The sequence below is a fragment of the Perissodus microlepis genome, chromosome 16 (genome assembly GCF_051167445.1).
Source record: "Perissodus microlepis isolate ML-2025 ecotype Zambia chromosome 16, ASM5116744v1, whole genome shotgun sequence".
Taxonomy (NCBI): domain Eukaryota; kingdom Metazoa; phylum Chordata; class Actinopteri; order Cichliformes; family Cichlidae; genus Perissodus; species Perissodus microlepis.
Genome location: NC_140476.1, coordinates 13,381,118 through 13,401,065, shown reverse-complemented (window position 1 = coordinate 13,401,065; position 19,948 = coordinate 13,381,118). Strand labels below are relative to the sequence as shown.

Genomic DNA, 19,948 nt, shown 5'->3' with positions numbered 1-19,948 from the left:
GATTGCCACGGTGCCCGTGTGTAGATGTTTTTTGTGCATTTGTGCATACACGCCCAACGCTCTCCCACCCGGCTGTCCCTCGCTATAGCGAAAGTGTTTATGTATGTGTGTGTGTACATGCAAGGAGCTTAATGGCTAAGCTTGTGTCAAGCCTGTGAAACATGGGCATTCATATGGTAATAAGCAGGCAAAGAAGCAGACAATAAATCTCATTTTATCCTATGAGAGGTGAGCCACAGAGCTGGGAGCTTAAGATGGGACACTATCCGACTCATATCTCAAACGCCAGGGATACAGGAGTTTCTCATCAAAGAGGCTGATGCTGCATTAATCTGCTTCTGCTAAAGAGGTGGGTGATACCATCAGAGAGAGGAAAAAGTTCTGTATTATGGTAGTAGTCTGCAACTATGACTGTTTCTTAGGAACCTAAAACCATCTTGTCTTGTGCAGAAATTCCAGTTCATTGCTTTTGAAAAACGGCTCGGGTTATTTAAAATGTGGGGCAGAGGGAATGCATGGTGCATGTGGGGCTGCAGTGTTTTCCCACTGGGAAACTGGACTTAGAGTTAGTGAAGACAGGTTGGTTCAGTCTCCAGTTAGTTAATAGAGCAAAAATAGTGGCAATTGTGCTCACCACCGCAGCTCTGCTCTCTCCGTAATAACACCATCAAGTTGGATGTGTGGGCCGGATGACAGCAGCACACATGATTTCCTGCAGCATCGAGAGCCACCGCTGGCAGAGAGGATTTATAAGCATGTTACTGGAGAAGCGAGCCATCAGGGAGTGCAGAAAGGCTGGCACTTTGGAGCTAAACATGTGAAGTACAGGCAGTTAGTCCATCACAGTGGTGCTCGTTGACTGTGAAGACGTTCTTGTGTTTCAGGGCAAACGCTCTGTTTGGAGGCTCCCACACTGGTCACGCTTGTCACACAGATATCTCGCTCTACAAATCACACACTTCGAGTGGCGCGCATACTAAAACACAGGCAACATAAAAACACTTCCACAAAGAGACTGCATTTATTTATTTTAACACCCGAGCTCTGCAGAAACTGCATGATATATAATTACCATTGCTTTATTTTGACAGCTATAAAATTAGTTTCTTTGACTTGCTCTTGTCGGTGCTAAAACCTTTTAAACCTTAAATTGAAAAGTAAATGTGAGCAGAAAATTACAGTCTCAACAGGAATACACTGTAGACTTATTGATTACTTTCACCATCAGCACAGGTATTGTAGCAGCTTATTGAACTGTGTGTACAGTTGCGGTGCGTGACATGTGGATAGGACCGAAATAGACGCGTGTTTGCACATCGTGAAACTCTGGCTGAAAGCCAGAATAGCAGCACATCGCTCAGTTAGAGTGCAGCTCAGTCAAGCCTGCGTGTCATGTGTCTTAATGGAGCTGAGATTAATATGTTTGGACTGCAGCCAGGGGATGCTTGCGAAGACCCTCACTGATACAAAGCAGTTCCTGACACTTTATGCTAACAGTACGAGCCTAAACCCCAAATCTTACTTTAAGTCTGAGACTAAATTGCAACTTTTAAAACGGCAAAAATGCCTCACTTCCCCAAGAATGTCGTCATTCTGAAAATGTGCACACACACACTGAGGTGACCGGTTCACTCCGTCTTCCCCAGGGCTTCAGGCTTTTAATTTAACATAAACTAATCACCACGCTGTGTCAGCTTTTACATTTTTGTGTGTTCGCGTGTGTGCGCCGGCCTGACCCCTGCTCTGCTTTGGTATTCGCCCTGGAATTGATCTGCATCTGCTTCTTTGTGGGAGCTGGTGGAAGCGTTTTGCGTGTGTTCCTTTGATGTGTGCGCGTACAGTATCAGTGTTTATTTGTGACTGTTAATTATGCCCCCCCACCCCGCTGCCCTCCCTCTCTTGTCTGCTACCCCCAATCAGTGCACAGCTGCAGGGCCCCCCTGTGTAAGGCAGCACTGCATCTAATGTCTTATTATTCACGCTGTCTGTCTGCTCACCAGCCGCACAGAGCCTGGGGGATGGAGGGGGATTTTAGGCTCTCAGTGTGTGTGCATGTGTGATGAGGGGGTTATGTATTAGCAAAGTGGTAATGGAGGGTTTGTTCGGTTTCCTAATTCGTTGGCACTACTTAATTAAAAGAGATACGACAGTGTGATTGAAGCTGTTGATGGATGGAGACCGAGAGACGCCCAGGCGGTTTAGGATCATGGTTATCTGCGTTCGTGTGTGCGCCTCTCTCAGCATGTGTGAAAGGAAGAGGAAGTCATTACCTTTTAATCATGTCCTCTGTTATTCCTCCTTTTTCTCTCTTCATCCTCCTTTCTGTCTTGAAACTCTCCCCAAATCCCCCCCTTTCCCGTTTTTCCAGCTGGCTCTCAGTTTCAAGCTCCTTGTCATCCTCAATCAACCCAGGTCTCTTTTCTGCAGCACTTATCCTTCTTCCTTACAACCCTGACTGTCTTTAACCTTCCGCAAGGATGCGTGCCACATGAATGATCTTACACTGTGCATTCGTGTCATTCAGCCTGTCTTGAGCTGTACAAAATAATAAATGTTCAATCGCATCTTCTTATTGCCTCGAGGTTGTTTTTTTTTTTCTTTTTTTGAAAGGTACGACATTGGAGTGTGCAGCGGGAAGCCACATTGAGCATGCGAGTCAAAATAATTTGGTCTGTTATTGCTAAACTCTCGTCCAGTGTACAGTGCAATAAAAAAAATAAACTATACACAGTACTGTGCAAAAGTTGTGAGTCGCCCATCATCTTTTTGTATTTTACTTCCAAGGAGCCAGACTTGCTTGCAATTGTTTTGTTTTTTTAAAGTAGTCTTGACCAACGGTTCTCCAGGTTTTCTGAAGGTTTTTCTGTGGACATTGGCTGCTTTTTCAGTCATTTTCAGTCCAGTTAACGCTGACCTATGAATCATTCATGTATAATAAAACATAAAGTCAAAGTAAAATTGATTTATATAGCACATTTAAAACAACAAATGTTGACCAAGGTGCTGAACAATTAAGATAATCAAAAGAAATAAAAGCATAAGGAAACATGACAATAGTTAAGAAAAAGAATGATAAAATTAGAAGATTTGATTAAGAAGTAAGATAAATAAAAGTAATTCAAACTCAGATCTCCTCTGTGCTTTAATCTGGACCTCGGGACAGCCAGGAGCAATTGATCCGCAGACCTCAGTGATCTTGCAGGAGTGTACCAATTTAAAAGATCGGAAAAATAAAAGATCAAAAAATAAACAAGTACTAAAATCATAAGACAACTTTGTTCAAAACTGGTTATTTGCCGTGTCTTTAGGCACGTTGTTACAAAATCTCTCACTAAAGAAAGAATTTGAAAAATGTCAAAGATAACACGGTTTGGCAGGCATACGATAATATTTTTGCACAAATAAGGTGATTCCCAAAGAGCTACAGTGTTAGCTGAAATATCCGGTATATCTCAGCATGGTGTCTGGTATGTCCTTAAAAAGTTTGTTGAAACAGGACAAGTGGAGGACAAGAGCACAAGTGACAGGCCTAAAAACCGAATTACAGCCGATGAACAGTATCTGACAGTCTTGTCCTTAAGAAATAGGGAAAAATCCAACAAAGACCTGACAGATGCATCTGGCCCTTCAGTTGATCCCACCTACTGTTCTCCTCAACATCATTGAAGCAGTGTGGGATCATCTTGACAGGGAACTGAACAAAAGGCAGCCAACATCTAAAGAAGAGCTTTGGAAATCCAACAGAAAACGGTGCAAGAACAACCCTGGTCACCTCAACAAACTGGAGGCAGCACTTTGTGTCCCATGTATCACAAACAGCCTCTAACTTTAGGTATTGTTTCATATTTATACAGATTCTACTAACCTAATCAGGGCTTTTCCCTAAATTAGAGGGATTGTGGAGCGCAATTATGCATGTATCTGCAGTTTGTACTAAAGGCAATGACTATTCCTAGATGATTAATAATGTCTCTTCAACTTTTCTTCTCTTAAAATTGATCAAAAACTCCATTAACACATCAGCGTGAATGTAAGTTACGTTCATTCGTGAGTGATCTGCCTACAAAAATGATTTCTCAACCACCTTTTGTCAAATAGGTGGTAAAATCCAGTCAACTAAATATATTATCATAAATTCAAAAATTGCCATTAAATAGTTACTGTTTTCCTCAACAACAACTGAAATTACTAATTTGTTACCAAATTGTTCCTCAATTAACTTTTATAGTCAAATTAATCAATTAATTGACAATTTTTACATGTATAAATTCATAATAGTTTCATTAGGTTGAATAGCCTGTGATCATATTGTAGATGACCAACCTAAAATCTATGCAAAAAACAGGTGAGATGATCTACTGTCTTTTATTGTGCAAGCGTGCGTGTGTGTGTGTGTGTGTTTACTAATCCAGGTTCATTAGTGTGCATTCTCTCAAGCAATAATGCGCTTAATTATATTCAGGTATTCATTTAAACTCGCTGCCATAGGGCGAATTGGTAACTAAATCCTACAATGAAGTACTAATGTGCACACACAGAAGGCTGATAAGCCCGGTGGGACTGCTGTCTCCCCCAAAAAAAGAACTTTAGAATAAAACAGAATAAAAAGGGAACAGCTTTTTCCTCTGAATCAAAGGTAAACCTAATCCTACCCCAGCATAGCTTCTGTTTCCCTCGAAAAATAAGGCAGAATTGTCCAGGAAGCAATGTTTTTGGAAATTGCAGTCTAATTTCTACAAACAGAGACGGGGTGGTTGTGTATTTAAAGGCAGGCGTGATCTGGCTGTCCATGTGGATGCGTGTGGTTACAGCCACCCTCTAACACTGCTCAGAAATCTAAGGCTGTGGTTTCCTTCAGAGGCAGATAACCATTTTTGTGTACTGTAACATGACCTGTATGGACGTGTTGTAACAGGCCAGCAAACCTTCATTATAGTTGTACAGTGTGTGAGAGGCTGGTATGTGGGAAGGTGGGGGGCAGGGGTCTGCTTTTGACACCCTAATCCTGCAGCCTAACGTGGCTTTGTAGAGACCTTAGCTGGGAGGAGAAACAAGGGATGGAGGGAGAGAGAGCAAGAGGGGGAAAAAGGAGGGGTGTATCAGGGGCAGTGGAATGAAGAGGGGGTGTTGGGAGAGATGGGTTTTGAGAGAGGACGAGAGGGAGGGGAGCGATATGAAGGCAGGATGAGGGTGATGGGGTTTGTTCATTCCTCCTGCTCTCACTATGAAAGGAAACAAAGGATGCTGAAGGGCCTGACTTATGACAGGAGGACTTCTTAAGAGTTTGCCTGGTAGCCCGTTTTAGCTGGTTAGCCTTGACTGCCTGAAATCTGCCACTGGCCTCTTCTTCTGCTGCCCCTCCATCTCTCCATCTGTGCTGAAGACATCTCCTCGCTTCTCTGCATCTGGCTTCTGCATGTGAGTGAATCAGCCTCTCTTTCTGTGTGTGTGTGTGTGTGTGTGTGTGGTTTAGTTTAATACGGGTCGGCTGTGGTCACTGTACACTTTATCCTTTTTATTTTACTTTTCCTCCCTACTGCTTGCTTAGTGTTTTTGTCTTCTAGACGTCCTATTAAGCTAGACATGTGGTCGAGCCTGTGGTGTGCTGCTCTGTCTCCATCTATCCGTCTATCTCATCCTCGTTTTGTGTCTGTGCTCTGTTTTCTCAGCAATGACGGGAATGTTTTCTAAAAAAAAAAAAGAAAAAACAGGAGAAGATACTCATTTCAGCTCAGCTGATGACAGGAATAATGCCCCAAACAGGTCACTTTGGCTCCTCAAATGATCGGCTGCAAATATGCAGTGAGAAAGTGACGAGATTTAAACGTCTGTTTAGGGTAGCGCTTAATCCACGCGTGTAAAACTGACAGTTGTTTGCCAGAGAGCTAATGCTAAGTGACGGCTGGCCACATCTGCTTTTTGCTGGAATCATCACACGAGCCTAGAGAGCAAATGCCGTCCTGCCTAAATATTTAGCTGTGGATTTCTGCGGCTGAAGGGCAGACGGCTTGATTGCTGGCTTGGCAGCTGCGTTGGCACATTAAGGGTCAGACTGGCACAGGAACTGACATTACGGATGGGTGGGGCCACCTACTTGGCTGGCGGTCACTTCAGAGAGGGTGGGAGGGTGGTGCAGACGCACAAGGGGTTTAATTATTCGACTGCTGGTTGGGGGGAAATGGACACATTTGTACAGCATTAATCACCACAGCATATGTTTGTCGATATGGTTAATAAAGCTTCCCCATGTTACACCTACTCGAATGGAAGACTTTTTCTTTTTGCCTTTTCTGGTATAATAAAATGAATATATTTGATTCATCAGTCAAAGCAAGCTATAGATAAAAGGCATTTTATCAAGAGGTTATGATGGACCTCTCAAATATTCGATGCTTTTAAAACCAAATTTTTAAAATTGACTTTTAAACCAGGCTGAAATGTTGTATTTGTTTTTTCATGTTTTTTTATTGTTTCATTTTAAAATGTGCTTATAAATGAAGTCGACGCACATTTTTCTAATGTTTTATGAATCAAACTATTAGCTGATTCATTAAGAACGGTATTAGGAAGCTAACTGAGGTAAGAAAAACCTCAAAACATCTCAATCTGAGAACCACAAACAACAGAATCAGACTCTATGTAGGTCGAGACATGTTATCATGTGCTTCTTTCCCTGGTAGACTCATAGCAAAGCAAGCACACAGTCTGCCATCTACACACGCACACACGCACACGCACTCAGAGCTGCCGTCTTTCCTACTTAGTTTGTTTGCTCGAGGTTTTGCACGTGAAAGTGATACCAAAGGACAGAGTTGAGAGCCTGAGTTGACACCTTGGATCTAAAAGAAAAGACAAAAGGATGGGTTTGACCTTACAGATGTACCGTTACTCTTCACATTAAAGTAAATCAAAGTTTAATTATATATATCCCTGATATGCTGGTGCTGGCTTGTAGTGGAATGTGCTGCGTTTCAGTATCTCTCCCACCTGATTGAAGAGCTCCATCTGGGGAGATGCAGGGCAATTCTCTAATGGGCCTCATTGGAGAAACGTCTCCAGTCAGTAGCTATCAGTCAATTATGCTCAATAGCCATCAGTCAATTATAGTCCATAACACATAGCAGAGAACAGCAGACTCTCTCTCTGTCACTGTTCAGCATGTCACAAGATTGGCCATCTATCCTTTTTTTTTACTCCCCCCAAATTGGATTCAGGCCTGGGTGAGAGGAATGTTGACCGTAATAGCATCGGGTAATGTGCCAGGAAAAACAAAGCTTATGGCCTGAGATGAATGACATTTTGTCACTTCAGATGGATGAAAGTTAGCTTCACAAGACTAGCATTTATACTTCAAAAAAAAAGAAAAAATGGGGCAGAGATATCACTCTGTTGTTTTTATTTTTCTCCTCTGGGAAGCTGGAGACGTTATTTGAAACGAGAGAGTGTCTAGAGATAACAACATGACAGGGATGGTTAGTATGTGTGGACGGCGACCCCTCAGCGGTTGAGATAAAGGTGAAGAGGTGATGGTGGAGGGGTGAAGTGGGAAAAAAGAGAAGGTTTTCCAGCTGAGCCCCCTGTCTTTCTCATCCCTTCCTCTTATGTTTTATTTATTTATTTATTTTTGGACACTGTCAAGTTCAGTTTTTGTCTCACCTCCCTGGTGCATTTTTGGAGTTGTAGTCTTTTCTTCACTGCTCAGTACATGGCACTGTTGTAAGTGCAGAAGGTCAAAGGGGGTCAAAAGGAGCGTTTGCCCTTTTGCTGTAAATATACTGCAAGTTACTGTGAATCCATTGTGGCTGTGCAATGTAGCATAGATATTGCGTTACCCTCTGTTCATCTTTCCATCTGTCTCCGCCTCTCCACCTTACTATCCTCGCCCTCCTTTGTTATTCCCCAGGCAGCAGGCCACATATTGACCCTTGACCCCTCCCGTTTTCCTCTTATGGAGGCAGTCAAAGATCAGACAGAAAGGGGAAATGAAGTGTCTGTCTGAACGATGCACATATGTGCAAACATATGCAAACTCACACACACATACACACTTAGATTGGACATATTGTAATGCCTTGGTGCCTCAGCCTTTGTTTTGCTTTTTAGATTCGATTTAGGAGGTCACTGTCGCTCACTCAATACCTCCATATGTAATGACTATGCTGTTTGTTCCCAGATCAAAAGATTAGCTTCACTGAGACATAACTTGATGGATCGGGGTGTGCTAGGGCCTGCTTGGCCACTGAGGCTGAGAATTTGGAGCTGAGAATAGCCGTCCATTGTGTGCTTGTCAAGCTGGTTGGCTGCTGTGGTGTGCAAACTCAGACAGGCTGGCACACACGCAGACACGTACTGATGCACGCGCACACAAACACACACACAAACTGAGAACTTATCACCAGAAAGAGTCAGTGTCAGGTCAGCCGACTCGGCCCGTGGACAGCGCTGTATTGTTGCTGGCCTCTGTCTGTCCTGCACATTCAACAGTGCAGGCATTCTGCGGTTACTGGTGACTCAGGACCAGCGCGCTGCGCGGCAACCAGCGGGACCGACAACACCTGCCCTCACACTGTCGCACTGTTGTGTTTAAGAGGCTTAAAGACCAACAAGCAAAGCGAGCCACGTGAAGACTTTGTTAGAATAACCGCAACATTACTAAATACATTTCTAAAGTAGATGCACAGAAATGGGATGCACTGTGTGACCAGGCTGAAGTTAAACAATATTGACCTTTTCTGAGACTGTATTAAAGAGGCAAGATCCATGAATATTCCCTAAGGTAGAATCACACGAGAGGACGTTTAACCAAGTTTTTTTTTCCAGATAGCTTTATGGTGGACTAAATCCTTTACACTTGACATCCAACCTCATGACCCCAACTGAGAGCCTATAGAAATGGATTTAAAGAGCACAGTGTGATATCTATTCAAGTGCCAAAACCCAGTGGAAGCTGATATGGAAATCTTCCTTTGACTTTTATGTTCATTACTAAAGGGTTAAAAGAAGAATATGTTGCACCAAGTGTCTGCTTGGCTGTACAAACAGCCTGGATGTCTGTCAGGCACATTTTCCCCAAAGCACCTCCTCTCTTACAGTTTTGTTGCCAGTTCTGTTTGTTTACATCCATCTTCAGAGGTGTTGGAGCTTGTTATAGAGGTTACATGGAAGCATAACTGTGCACTGATGGTTTGTGTTTGAAGAGAGAAGCTGTCAGTCAGTCAGCCCTCTCTGATTGAATCAATGCGCCTTTTGTCAACAAAAGTCTCCACCCCGTCAGCCTCCTCCTGGCCCACAGCAGTGCCTGTTATACAGAAACACAATGACATTTTACAACCACAGAACCACCCATGAGCCAGAAACACTCCGAACTCAGCGACCTACTTTGCTGTCTTTTGAACAGACCTCATGTGGACACTGATGCCTTGCAACATTTTTGGCCTTTTGGTGACACTGTCATTTAGTGGTGGGTTCACTTTTTCTAAGCTTTTAAGTCACCCTGAAAAGATGCTGTATGTGATTTGCAGCAAAAAAAGGCTGAAAAGGCGTGGCTGGTAAAGAAATGTTGCAGATGGTCTGACCTTGGCAGAGCCCTGATCTGAAAATCATTCATTCAGTGTGGGATTACAAGTAGAGGGAGAAAACACTGAGATGGCCTAAATTAAAAGGACAGTAGCAAGTTTTTCATGCTTGCAAAGAAAGAGCCATCAGTCACATTTAAAAATGTTGGAGAAGAGGTAGCCTCATCAAAGATTTTACTTTGATTCATGTTTTTGTGCTTTCATCACTTTGTGTGAAATTAATAGAAATAGGAAAACATTCATGGCATTGTACTTTTATTGCTTGTAACATTGCACAGTTGAATACGACGTATGCGACGCATTAAGTAATAGCGTATACTATACGTTATTACTTAATGTAATACCTCGACCCTCTCTCTGTCTGTCTGCCTCCTTCTAACCTCATTTGCCTCTTTCTTCATTTATTATATTTAACTTCCAGGCATGGAAAAGCTTACGCATTGATACTCTTTTCAAATGTGACTACTAAATGACGCGCAGCTTCCGATCCTATTTAACATACCGTGTGGAGACTGACTGAGGCGGACTCGCGTAGTGCTGACAGCAGCATTTTTGACTTTTTGGGAAAATAGTGAGGGGGGAAAAATTCCAGATGCACGAGTCAAATGATTTTTTAAATACCACTTCCTCAGCTGACACCACCATTGAGCTATTCAGAGGCAATTCTGCACACGAGCATACTTATCAGCTGTTTTTTTTCTTACTTTTTTAACTCTAGTGCACATGAACAATTAGGAGAGGGCTGGTCATTTGCAAACCCAACCTGCTTCTGGTGCTCTGTGGTGCCAGTGTAACCAGCCCGGCTGAGCTAATGACTCATCTCTCTCTCTCTTTTGCTCTCCCTCTCTCTGTTCCTCTGTCTCTGTCTGTACAGGGGACATCACTCAGAAGGGCTATGAGAAGAAAAGAGGCAAGCTCTTGGCACCGTACATCCCACAGATACAAGGTAAGGTACACAGGCCTGTGAGAAATTCTCTCTATTAGCATAGCAGTTAGCCCGGTGTCCCTACAGCAGCAAACAGAACAAGGAATGGGATTTTAAAAGTTAACAATACAGACTACAGGATGAGCTTTACTTTTAGGATAAACCACTTTATAGTGGTGAGACGAGCAAAACAAATCATTTTAATGAGTGGATTATCACAATCTAGACTTTACTCAGATGGTTAGGGGGTTCCTGTGATCTCTGGTGGTCATGTGACCCTTGGCTCTGTTAGCCCTCTGTCATACTGATTTAAAAACAAGAGGAGGAAGACACAATGAAGAGTATCTGAACATATTTTTTGATGCAGTTCCAGTAATGCAAATGCAGAGCTCTGCATTGTGTGATGATGCGTTGCTGCTTATTCAGTGGCTGTTTTCTTAATTTCTTTATTTATTTTAGCCAGCTTGTGCATATTTGTGCTCACCAACCTGTGTCGGGCAGTAGGTGTTTGGAGAAGAGAGGCGGTGTGAAGTTCATCCGTGGTATTTGACTGGGCTGGGAGCTTTTCTACTTTTTTGCATCCAGCGTGCTTCTTGCCCCTGATTATGCAGTCGTTTCTGTTGCTTCTGGCCGCCTATAAATCGAGGTGGTTTGCGGCGAATCCCAAAAAGGAGCTGCTGTCTTTGCTTCATGCTTCTCCTCTATCTATCTAGGGTCCAGAGGAGTTTTTGGTTTGGCCTGATCTCTCGACACCAAGCCTAAGTGGAAACCAGTCTGGTGTGGGCTCCTCGCACAAGGGTTTCCACTGAAGTTAGCAGGGCTGTTATTTAGCTTAAGGCGAATCATCTTCATTCTCCAGCTCCTTATTTCTTGTCATCACACGGGGCGGTGTGTTGTCTTTGTGTCTTTCATGCTGTAGTTCATTCAGTCTTTTTTTTTTTTTTTTTAAATAAGAGAAGTTATAGATACAGAGTAGAAATCAGATTGCTTATGAGTCAGTGGTATTCTTTATATACAACAAATGCACCTATTGGGATGAATAGATGTGTTGTTATTTAGTGCTGCTTCATTGAATCGGTGGTTAAGCCTTAGTAGCTGCACTGTTAAAGTGGTTAAGTAGACTATGTGTTTCTGCTGACCTCCATATACAATTTCATAAGCTGTTTTACGGCTTTATATTTCTCTGTTGTCATCACTTGTTTATATTTCACTGTTTGGGCTGCAAACTATCGCTGTCAGTGCTCGCTCCTCTGTGCAATAAAACTGGATAGCTTTCTTGTCTGTGCGTAAAAGAAGGTTTATTAGCATCAAATTAAGTTTCTAGAGAGAGCAGCCTTGAGTTAATTCTTTTTTTCATTTTCAGTTTATGAATACAGCCATTCGCTAAAGCACATTTGAGCCTTGGAAGCGATACACATGTGTCATCAACCACCATGCCGTAAGTAAGCGTTGGCATCAGACAGGTGGTAAAAATACATCAGGGCCCACTGTGGACCAATAATGACATCTGCTGTGATGGAGCACGCGTCTTATTGGCTCAGTGTGGCGTGTGTCTGTAGTGTGTTCTGCCCAGCAACCGGGTCTGGTGTCCTGGCTTGTTTTATAGACCTGCTTCTTCTGGGAGGTGGGGGAAAGGCCGTCGTGTGACTGAGCTGTCAGAGCGGCTATATGAGGGACCAGCATATATTAATGTGTGCGTGTATCCATGCTTAGTGTGGCTTTATGAGTCAGACACCATGCGATGCATGTCTTTAAATGTCCTCAGGCTTTATTTTGTCTGTGTAATGTTTGAAACTCATGTTGTTTTGTAGGTTTAGTTAGAGCGTGTGAATGTTGCTCAGCTTTGCAGCGTGTCTGCTGCTGCTGTCTGAGAGTTGCTGACAGTGTGGAGCTCACTGATCCCCCACTAAGCTGCCGCTGAAAAGCCAGGACGGCCTGATAGCTGACTGGCTGGGTGTCTGATGGAACAGCAAGCTAAATGCTGGTTCTAACTGGCTGCATGTGGTGTGGCCTGTCCCCAACAACCTGTTTACTAAATGGTAGACTGACGAGGGAAGCCACTCTGCGTGGTTCATTGGATCAGGTTAAAAGAGACCACAGCACCAGAAAAGCTCCAAAACTGACGACAGTCTGGTACTCAAGGTTATTTTTTTTGATGGAACTATTAATGTTGGGACTCATTTATCCATGTTTGGTTCTTCTTATGTCTCTCAGTTCAGTATTAAAGAACTGTCTGTTCTTATTACACCACTCATTCAACTATAATTTAGAAACTGGTCCGTGTTATCATTTTTTATATATTTTATGTGTACAGAATAGTCAGTTAGGGATGTTGTTAACCAAAGAACATTTGATTGACAGAAAATTAACCAATTATCCAAGGAATTGAAAATGAACATTTCATCTTTTGATTAACTAAACTGGAAAGGTCATTGAGTTCACTCTACCTGCTAGCCTTTTTAGCCTAAGCTAATTTTAAATAAACCTAAAATATATATTTGCATTGTATGATGTTATTTGAACCTTTGTTATTTTATTTTGAAATAATGAAAATGGTTAAACAGTTTCCATCGTCATGAGAGGAGGCTTGGTCTAACCAACTGTAACCAACTGGATTCAGATCCAGATGTGACTGGATGCATCTGTAGGCATAAAACGACGATTAAATCAAACATATTAACATTAGTCTCCAGGTTGAATATAATAGCTTATTACAAACCCTGATATTTTCACATTTAAAAAGCACAAGTTGTTGTACTATTATAATGCAGAGGAGTTGTCTTGCTGCTTTTTAATGATATGTCAGACCGGCCCTTGAGGTGGGGTGTGTAATTCCCTCAATGTTTATTTACATGAGTGTCCAGATTTTCAGTAAACTGTCTGTAAACATTATGATTATTAGCGTTGCTCCTAGCTTTTTCTGGTACTCTGTTCTTCTTATTACCAAAAATAATAGGTGAATATGACATGTTTAGACATGTATGTTAGGTAATCATGATTATAAAGTGGTTATCTATCAAGAGGTGTATCTTGCTTCTAACCCTATGAGACCTGGGATAGGCTCCAGCCGCCCTGACTTTGAACCAGATAGGTTGAAGGCGATAGATATGGATGGATGGATGACATGTCGGTGGATTGAATGAATGTATGGTACTTTTTGTTTTGTGGAGCTGTGCTGTCTGTAACCTTAGATTATTTGGCAGACATCTGATCCTAATTTATCTCATGCACAGAGACGGCTTGTTACTCACATAAAAACGTTTGTGTATTTATTCAGTTCTGTATTTGCAGCTTTGATGGTTTAATGTGCAGTGTTCAGGTATCACAAACTGGATGTTTCTACTCAAATGCATTTCTAAAGTGAAAGTGAAAATTGGCAGGAATCAGTGGAAACATGGCACTAGTTTGAATTGTTTCGTTTCTGAATTTTAACCTTTTTTTGTCTTGTGATGGGGAAAATGTAGTTATAAACCCTTGCATGTGGTGTTGATAGTAAAGTCTCTATCCCATTGTGCCTCCTGCTGTCCTTTAGTGCTGCTTAAAATAACATTTCAGTACTTGTTACAGCGATGTTGCCTATGTATTTCTTTAATTTGCACATTTTATTATTGATCGTTTCTGTGTGCACTTAAATTTTAAACAAGAAGAAAAATTTGCTCTATTACACAATGGGGGATTCTATGCAAATGGTTCCCTGGCAACATGTCCATTGCTCACCTCCCTGTCAAAAGGTTCGCTGGGTTCAAACTTTGGATGTTCTTTACATTTACATTTATCTCATTTGGACTCATTAAGTCCTCTGTACTCATCTGTTGTTTTTAAGTTTCCTGTATTTATTTTCCCTCCAACATGCTTCTAATACATCCCATTGAGAACATCAGAGGAAGAGAAGCCAGTGGTAGGAAGATTACTAATGGAGTTTGTATTGTGACCTTCCTTCAGGCAGTAGTCATCGGTTTCCCCTCTGATGCTCACCACTACTTAGTTAATGAAGCTCAAATGAGGATTGCATAAGCCAAAGTGTGAATCACTGCCTGACAACCTCGTGCACAGTGAGGTTGCCTTGTTCGTGGGTTCGATAATTTTAGAACATTACAGTTAGAAGATGTTGTCTTTTTGACATTCATGGTGCTTAATCACCTCCTTCCAGTTACGTCTGTGTAATTTGCATTTGCCTCCTTTGGAAAACTTGGAGGCAGCTGAGAAGCAGTGAGAGAGGCTGGTTTAATTAAAGTGAATACTTTCTCAATTCTAAACTACTGCACTCAAACAGAGCCGTCTAAGTAGGGATTACCACTAAGCTTGTGGAAACTTTATCTAGTCAAGCAGTGCTGTGCACCAGTGGTCTATGTCCAAGACACATTTTGCATAGAGTTTGTTGGCACATGTCTCTGTTATTGATATTGGTACACTGTTAAAGAACATATATATTTTTTTGTTTCTTCTCCCTGCCTTGTTTCTCTACAGGTGTAGATCCATCTCTGCAAATCGACAACAGGATCCAAGCCTCGTCCCAAGTTGCTCTTCAAGGTTCCAAATCCAACAAGTCTCGGGCTGCCAACACCCGGGATGAGCGCTTCAGATCTGGTAATCATGTTTCTGTACTGCCAAAAAGTTTTAAACGTCTTGTGTTTCTCTTTTATTCTGTAGCTAAGCCGAGTTAATGCGTTTCTTAGATCTGCACACAGAAGCCGTCCAAGCAGCTTTGGCAAAGTACAAAGAGAGGAAGATGCCCATGCCCTCCAAGAGACGGTCCGTGCTAGTTCAGTCTTCTGTAGAGGCATGCACCCCGCCAGGTGAGACCCCTGCTCCTTTAAATCACCTGCATCCCAGTTGGTTCTGCGCGTTCTCACTGGGTCGTTTGTTTGATATGTTCCCATGAGCTGTCGAGTGTAGGATGCTGAAAATCCATTGTGTCCACTGATCAAAAATTATGATGTCAAGCATTTGCTGCTGGAAAGAAAATATGCGGTTTGCTGAATGTGTCCATTCTTCGCGACTATAAAAGACTCGGTTCTGACCGTTGTGTTCCCAGAGAGACCTTCCTACACGAGTGGCAGAATGAATGCATAACCAGATTTTGAGCATCATCTTGAAATGTCGACCTTTTGCCTGTTTGCATAACAGTTTGTATTGTGTGGGCAGTTCATTAGAATTTATGTGATTTCACAGCTTTCCAGCAGCTTCTTGTTTTCCCAAGAGTTTCAGGGCCAAAAGAGCCTTGTGCATGTGTTGTTATCTTTCATTAAATAATCTGTAGGAGATTTTATAGAGGGCTTTTCAAACACTGCCGTGATTTTTATCAAGTGGGGGACCTTAAAACTTCAAGTCTTGGATAAAAAGAGAGGACACAGCGGTGGAGCAAGTAACCGGATTAAGAGCTCAGACACAGTGGTGTGAATAGAAGAAGGAGAGGGACTTTTCATGGCTGTTTTGAGTTTCTCTGAGTGAACTATTGTACTTGAATTAGTCACATACATGAGACTGATATATGTGTAATGTACATACAAGGTGATCTGATGATCTGCTGCTTTTGTAAAGATGACGGCAGCTATTGTTTCTACATTTGTCTGGTTAGTCAGCAGAGAAGACAAGAACAGACAAGAAACATCAGATGAGGGTTATACCATGCAACACAGGCCGTCACCTGAACAGCTTCTGCACATTCAGCCAAACACTTGTCAAACACTTTAAGTATGAATGCGTGAGTGGATGTACAGACCAGTAGGTGCAGTATACGCAAAACTTTAGTAATGGCAATCAATCAGTCCGTTGATTGTTTGTTCCACTGCTTTGCTTAAGTTGGAAAGACTACAACATAACATCATACCCCCCTCAAGAGGAATTGTAGTAACCCTGTAATAACTCTCACTTATCATCTAGTATCTGGATTAAATTTCAACGTGTCACGTTCTCTGGCTTCTGAACAAAAAACTGCCCAACAAAAGACATTCCCATCAGCCTGTGCTGTACAATATATCCAATAAATATCAGCATGTTGACATCATAATTGTGAACACGTTTGTACCCTGATGCTATCAACATTGAACTCAAAACCAACTGTGCACGAGTGCAACGCTTTGATTGCTAAACTGGAATTACTGTACCTAGCCTTGTATCCTATGCTGTATCCTAGATCATAGCCTGATATGAGTGCAACAAGAAAGTATTTTAATAAACAGGAAACAAGGCAGAAAGCAGTTGTCAGTTTGCTTACAATGCTAATGTGTCGCGTTAAAGAAGACACACAGGTGTACAAAGATAAATGCAACGAGTCTGATTAAACAGACTTTCCATTATGATCTTGCATTTGCCAATTAAAATTCATTTTCTATAGACATAAATCAGTGAAAATAAGCTCAGCCTTTTAACTGCTGAAGCTTCGTTAGTTTGCCTGTTTTTGTTCATTTGTACTTGAAGTCTATCTCAGCGTATCTGCTACTCTCCCTGCTCACGGTTTGTCTCTTAAATATCTCTCTGGCTCAGTCTTCACTGCCTCTTCTGGTTTTTGACTACTTTGTGGTGAAAAATAGCACCCCTCTCCACCCTTTTTTTTGTATCCGTCCACCTCTCAATTTCTGCTTTACATGTCTTCTTTAACCCTCTATTTCACTCTTCTGCAGGGTAACTGTGCCAAGGTTACCAAGATAGGGAGGCAGATTGGAGTGAGGAATAACAAACTGAATCATAAATGTGAGATAAACTGCACGAGTCCACCGGCTGTAGAGGCATTAAATTGGTTTGTTATAATCACACCTCCTTTAACCTTCCGCTAACAGCCTCTCCAAGACTAAGGAAAGTCGAAGCAGTACTTTCACAATGTCTCAATTTGTTGGACTTTACTTGAAACTGTGTACTGTGGGAGATTAGTGGGATTAATTACATGAAGGCTCATTAGCTTAGAGAACATCCATCAGGCACGTGCTGATCACACATGAAGTCATAGCCCCTTTTTTTTCTAGACAGTACTCTTTTTCTTTTTCTCCCCCTCTTCTCTCAGTGACTCGTTTTCCAGTTAATCAAAAGCACGATGAATTTTAGTGTAGCAGTTTTCTATGATTGCATGAGTTTTATTGTTTTCTTGGGGTTTAGTGAGTAGGTACGCTATTTTACATGGTCTGGGATGAATAATGCCAAAGGCTGGGACGTTTCTTGGTGATTTTATAAACAGTTAGGACAATTTTTATCCAAAAATGCATGATAGGGAACTGCACTTTCACTGAACTTTGTTCTCAGCAGAATTCATAATGCAAGACTAGTCTGCTGCTGGGTAACTTAAAGGGAGCTTGGCAGATGAAGTGGAATATGTTCATTTTAAATGATCATTACATTACTTTGAAGCTGTTCCTGTTTGGGCTATTTTTGAAGAGACCAACTGCTCACAGTTGCCTCGAGGGAGAGAAAATAAAATCACCAGTGTCTGGTTTTGAGTTTGAGTCCAAGTGACATGAAAAAGGGAATTTATTATACTAACAGTTTATGTTTGTATTGTGTGCAACTACAGTATGTAGTTATGTGTTACTGCAATTGTCTTGAGGTAGAAATTCAGCCTTAATTAATAGCTAGGCAATATGTAAGTGTGCTGACATGCTCAGAAGAAAGCTCCCATCTATTTTGTTTTTGATCATTCATATTTTTGCTGACTGCAGCTCAGTATACCAGACACCTAATTTACTCTCCCTCCTTTTCATCATCATCTTCAAATATGCAACACTCAGTCTCTCCCTTGATACATGTGTTGCAGTTTTATACATATATATTGCACATGTAGTTGCAGTGTGGCTGCTTACAGGCAAATATTAAAAACATAGTAGTGAAGCCATGAGAGATTTAAAAACAAGCATCTCTCAGCCTAATTAACTTCCATCCCCTTTAAAGTCATCCTACCCATCACCTGGCTTATATGTACTCTATCAGTATGTATAAGTAGAATAAAGTGTCATCTGCATATCATCTAAACCCTGCGCAAGTGTTCCAGGTTTTCCCATCTTGATTTTTTTTCCTGGTGACACTGTAGACAGCCCCATGTTCTTTGTCCTCTGTTATGACGCTGCCCTGTCTTGACCTGTCAAACACAGACACCTCCTCAGCGTCAGAAGACGAGGGCTCGCTGCGCCGACAGGGACGTCTGACCACCTCCACGCCCTACCAGGGCCACAGCCACCCAGCTGTTGAGCACTGGTTTAACCGTGTCATCCAGGGTTCGTCCACCTCATCCTCCGCGTCATCCACTTCATCCCACCCGGGAGGGAGATCCGTCACCACCACTACCAACACCACTGCCCACGCAGCCCTGAACGTCAATGCCGCAGCCACCGCTCTGGCAGACCTTATGGCACACACCCAGCTAGGTCAGTGACGCACGCACACAGTTTCAGATACTTTTAGCTGTTGCAGTGTTTAGTTGGTCAGTATTGCATTTCATGATTTATTTTGACCTCCTTCATTCCTTCATTCTAGATTGAGATGATGTGTTTAAGCCAAGCAAAAAAGCCATTATAAATGATTTTTCTGTTTCTGTTTTCAGTTCAGTCCAAAAAGGAATTTATAAATGGAGACCTGCTTTCTTAGCTGTCTGCGTTTAAATTCTTTGTTCTTTATGCAGATAGGTTTTATATATGTACATACAAACAATTTAGGGAGTCGAAGACTGAGTTTTATGCTTTTTCCATTATCCTCATTTTGTTAATTTCGGCAGAATATATGGTAGATACGAAAACTGCTTCCCAGTCAGATTTGTCATCATATCAAAGGTGACATCTTAACCTGTGTTATGTACCACAGACTGTTTAATCGCAGATAGACAGCACTGTCCTACACATCGATTGCTTTCTGAGGCCTTATCTCCCTCCAGATACAAAAAAGCACTCGATGATGACAAGACAAAAGGGACCCAACGACTGAGTTTTAATTCCCGTCTTTCTAGTTAGCCATCCTCGTCTGCCATCTCACTGTCATTCGATCATGTGGAGAAGCTCTCAGCCACATATCTGTCAAAACCGCTTGTTCCATGTTGCCACGTGAGTGTCACGGGCTAGTTAATGAGATTTGGTGGATTTATCACCATTAGTCTCGCTGCAGCTGCAATGTAAGATGGTGTCTTGCTTACTTGTGTGCACGTTTGTATGTGTGCGTACATGTGTGTGCATGTGTTGCTGGTAAGACGATATCCTATTAGGATGGAGCTGCCTGGTTTTATTTTTTTCACTAGCTCGTTTCCCCTCAAGGCTGCTGTCATAAAACAGCAGCAGCGACTTGTGCTGAATGAAGCTGTAAATAAATCTCCCATATTGCCTTGTTCCTCTGCCCCTCAGACACTGATTCTGTCATCCACTTCAACAGGAGACACTAAAAAATACTATATGTAGTTAAAGGAACACCAGTTCTCAATGTGGAGTTTTTTTTTTTTTAAATCTCTTTGAAAACCACTTCCATACATTTGCATAAG

The 19,948-nt window shown here is 42.0% G+C and overlaps 1 protein-coding gene across 10 annotated transcripts in view; it reads left to right on the top strand.

Annotated features, from left to right (window-relative positions):
• The window catches only part of LOC146370512 (disco-interacting protein 2 homolog A-like), an 88,056-nt gene that overhangs the window by 41,572 nt on the left and 26,536 nt on the right, over positions 1-19,948 (top strand). For 9 of the 10 annotated variants that reach the window (XM_084908539.1, XM_084908548.1, XM_084908547.1 and 6 more), the window contains exons 2-5: positions 10,450-10,521; positions 14,968-15,087; positions 15,177-15,296; positions 18,579-18,851. In XM_084908539.1, the coding sequence (XP_084764665.1) occupies positions 10,450-10,521; positions 14,968-15,087; positions 15,177-15,296; positions 18,579-18,851 (585 nt within the window). The remainder of the gene's footprint in view (positions 1-10,449; positions 10,522-14,967; positions 15,088-15,176; positions 15,297-18,578; positions 18,852-19,948) is intronic. The other variant, XM_084908549.1, reaches the window with a different exon arrangement.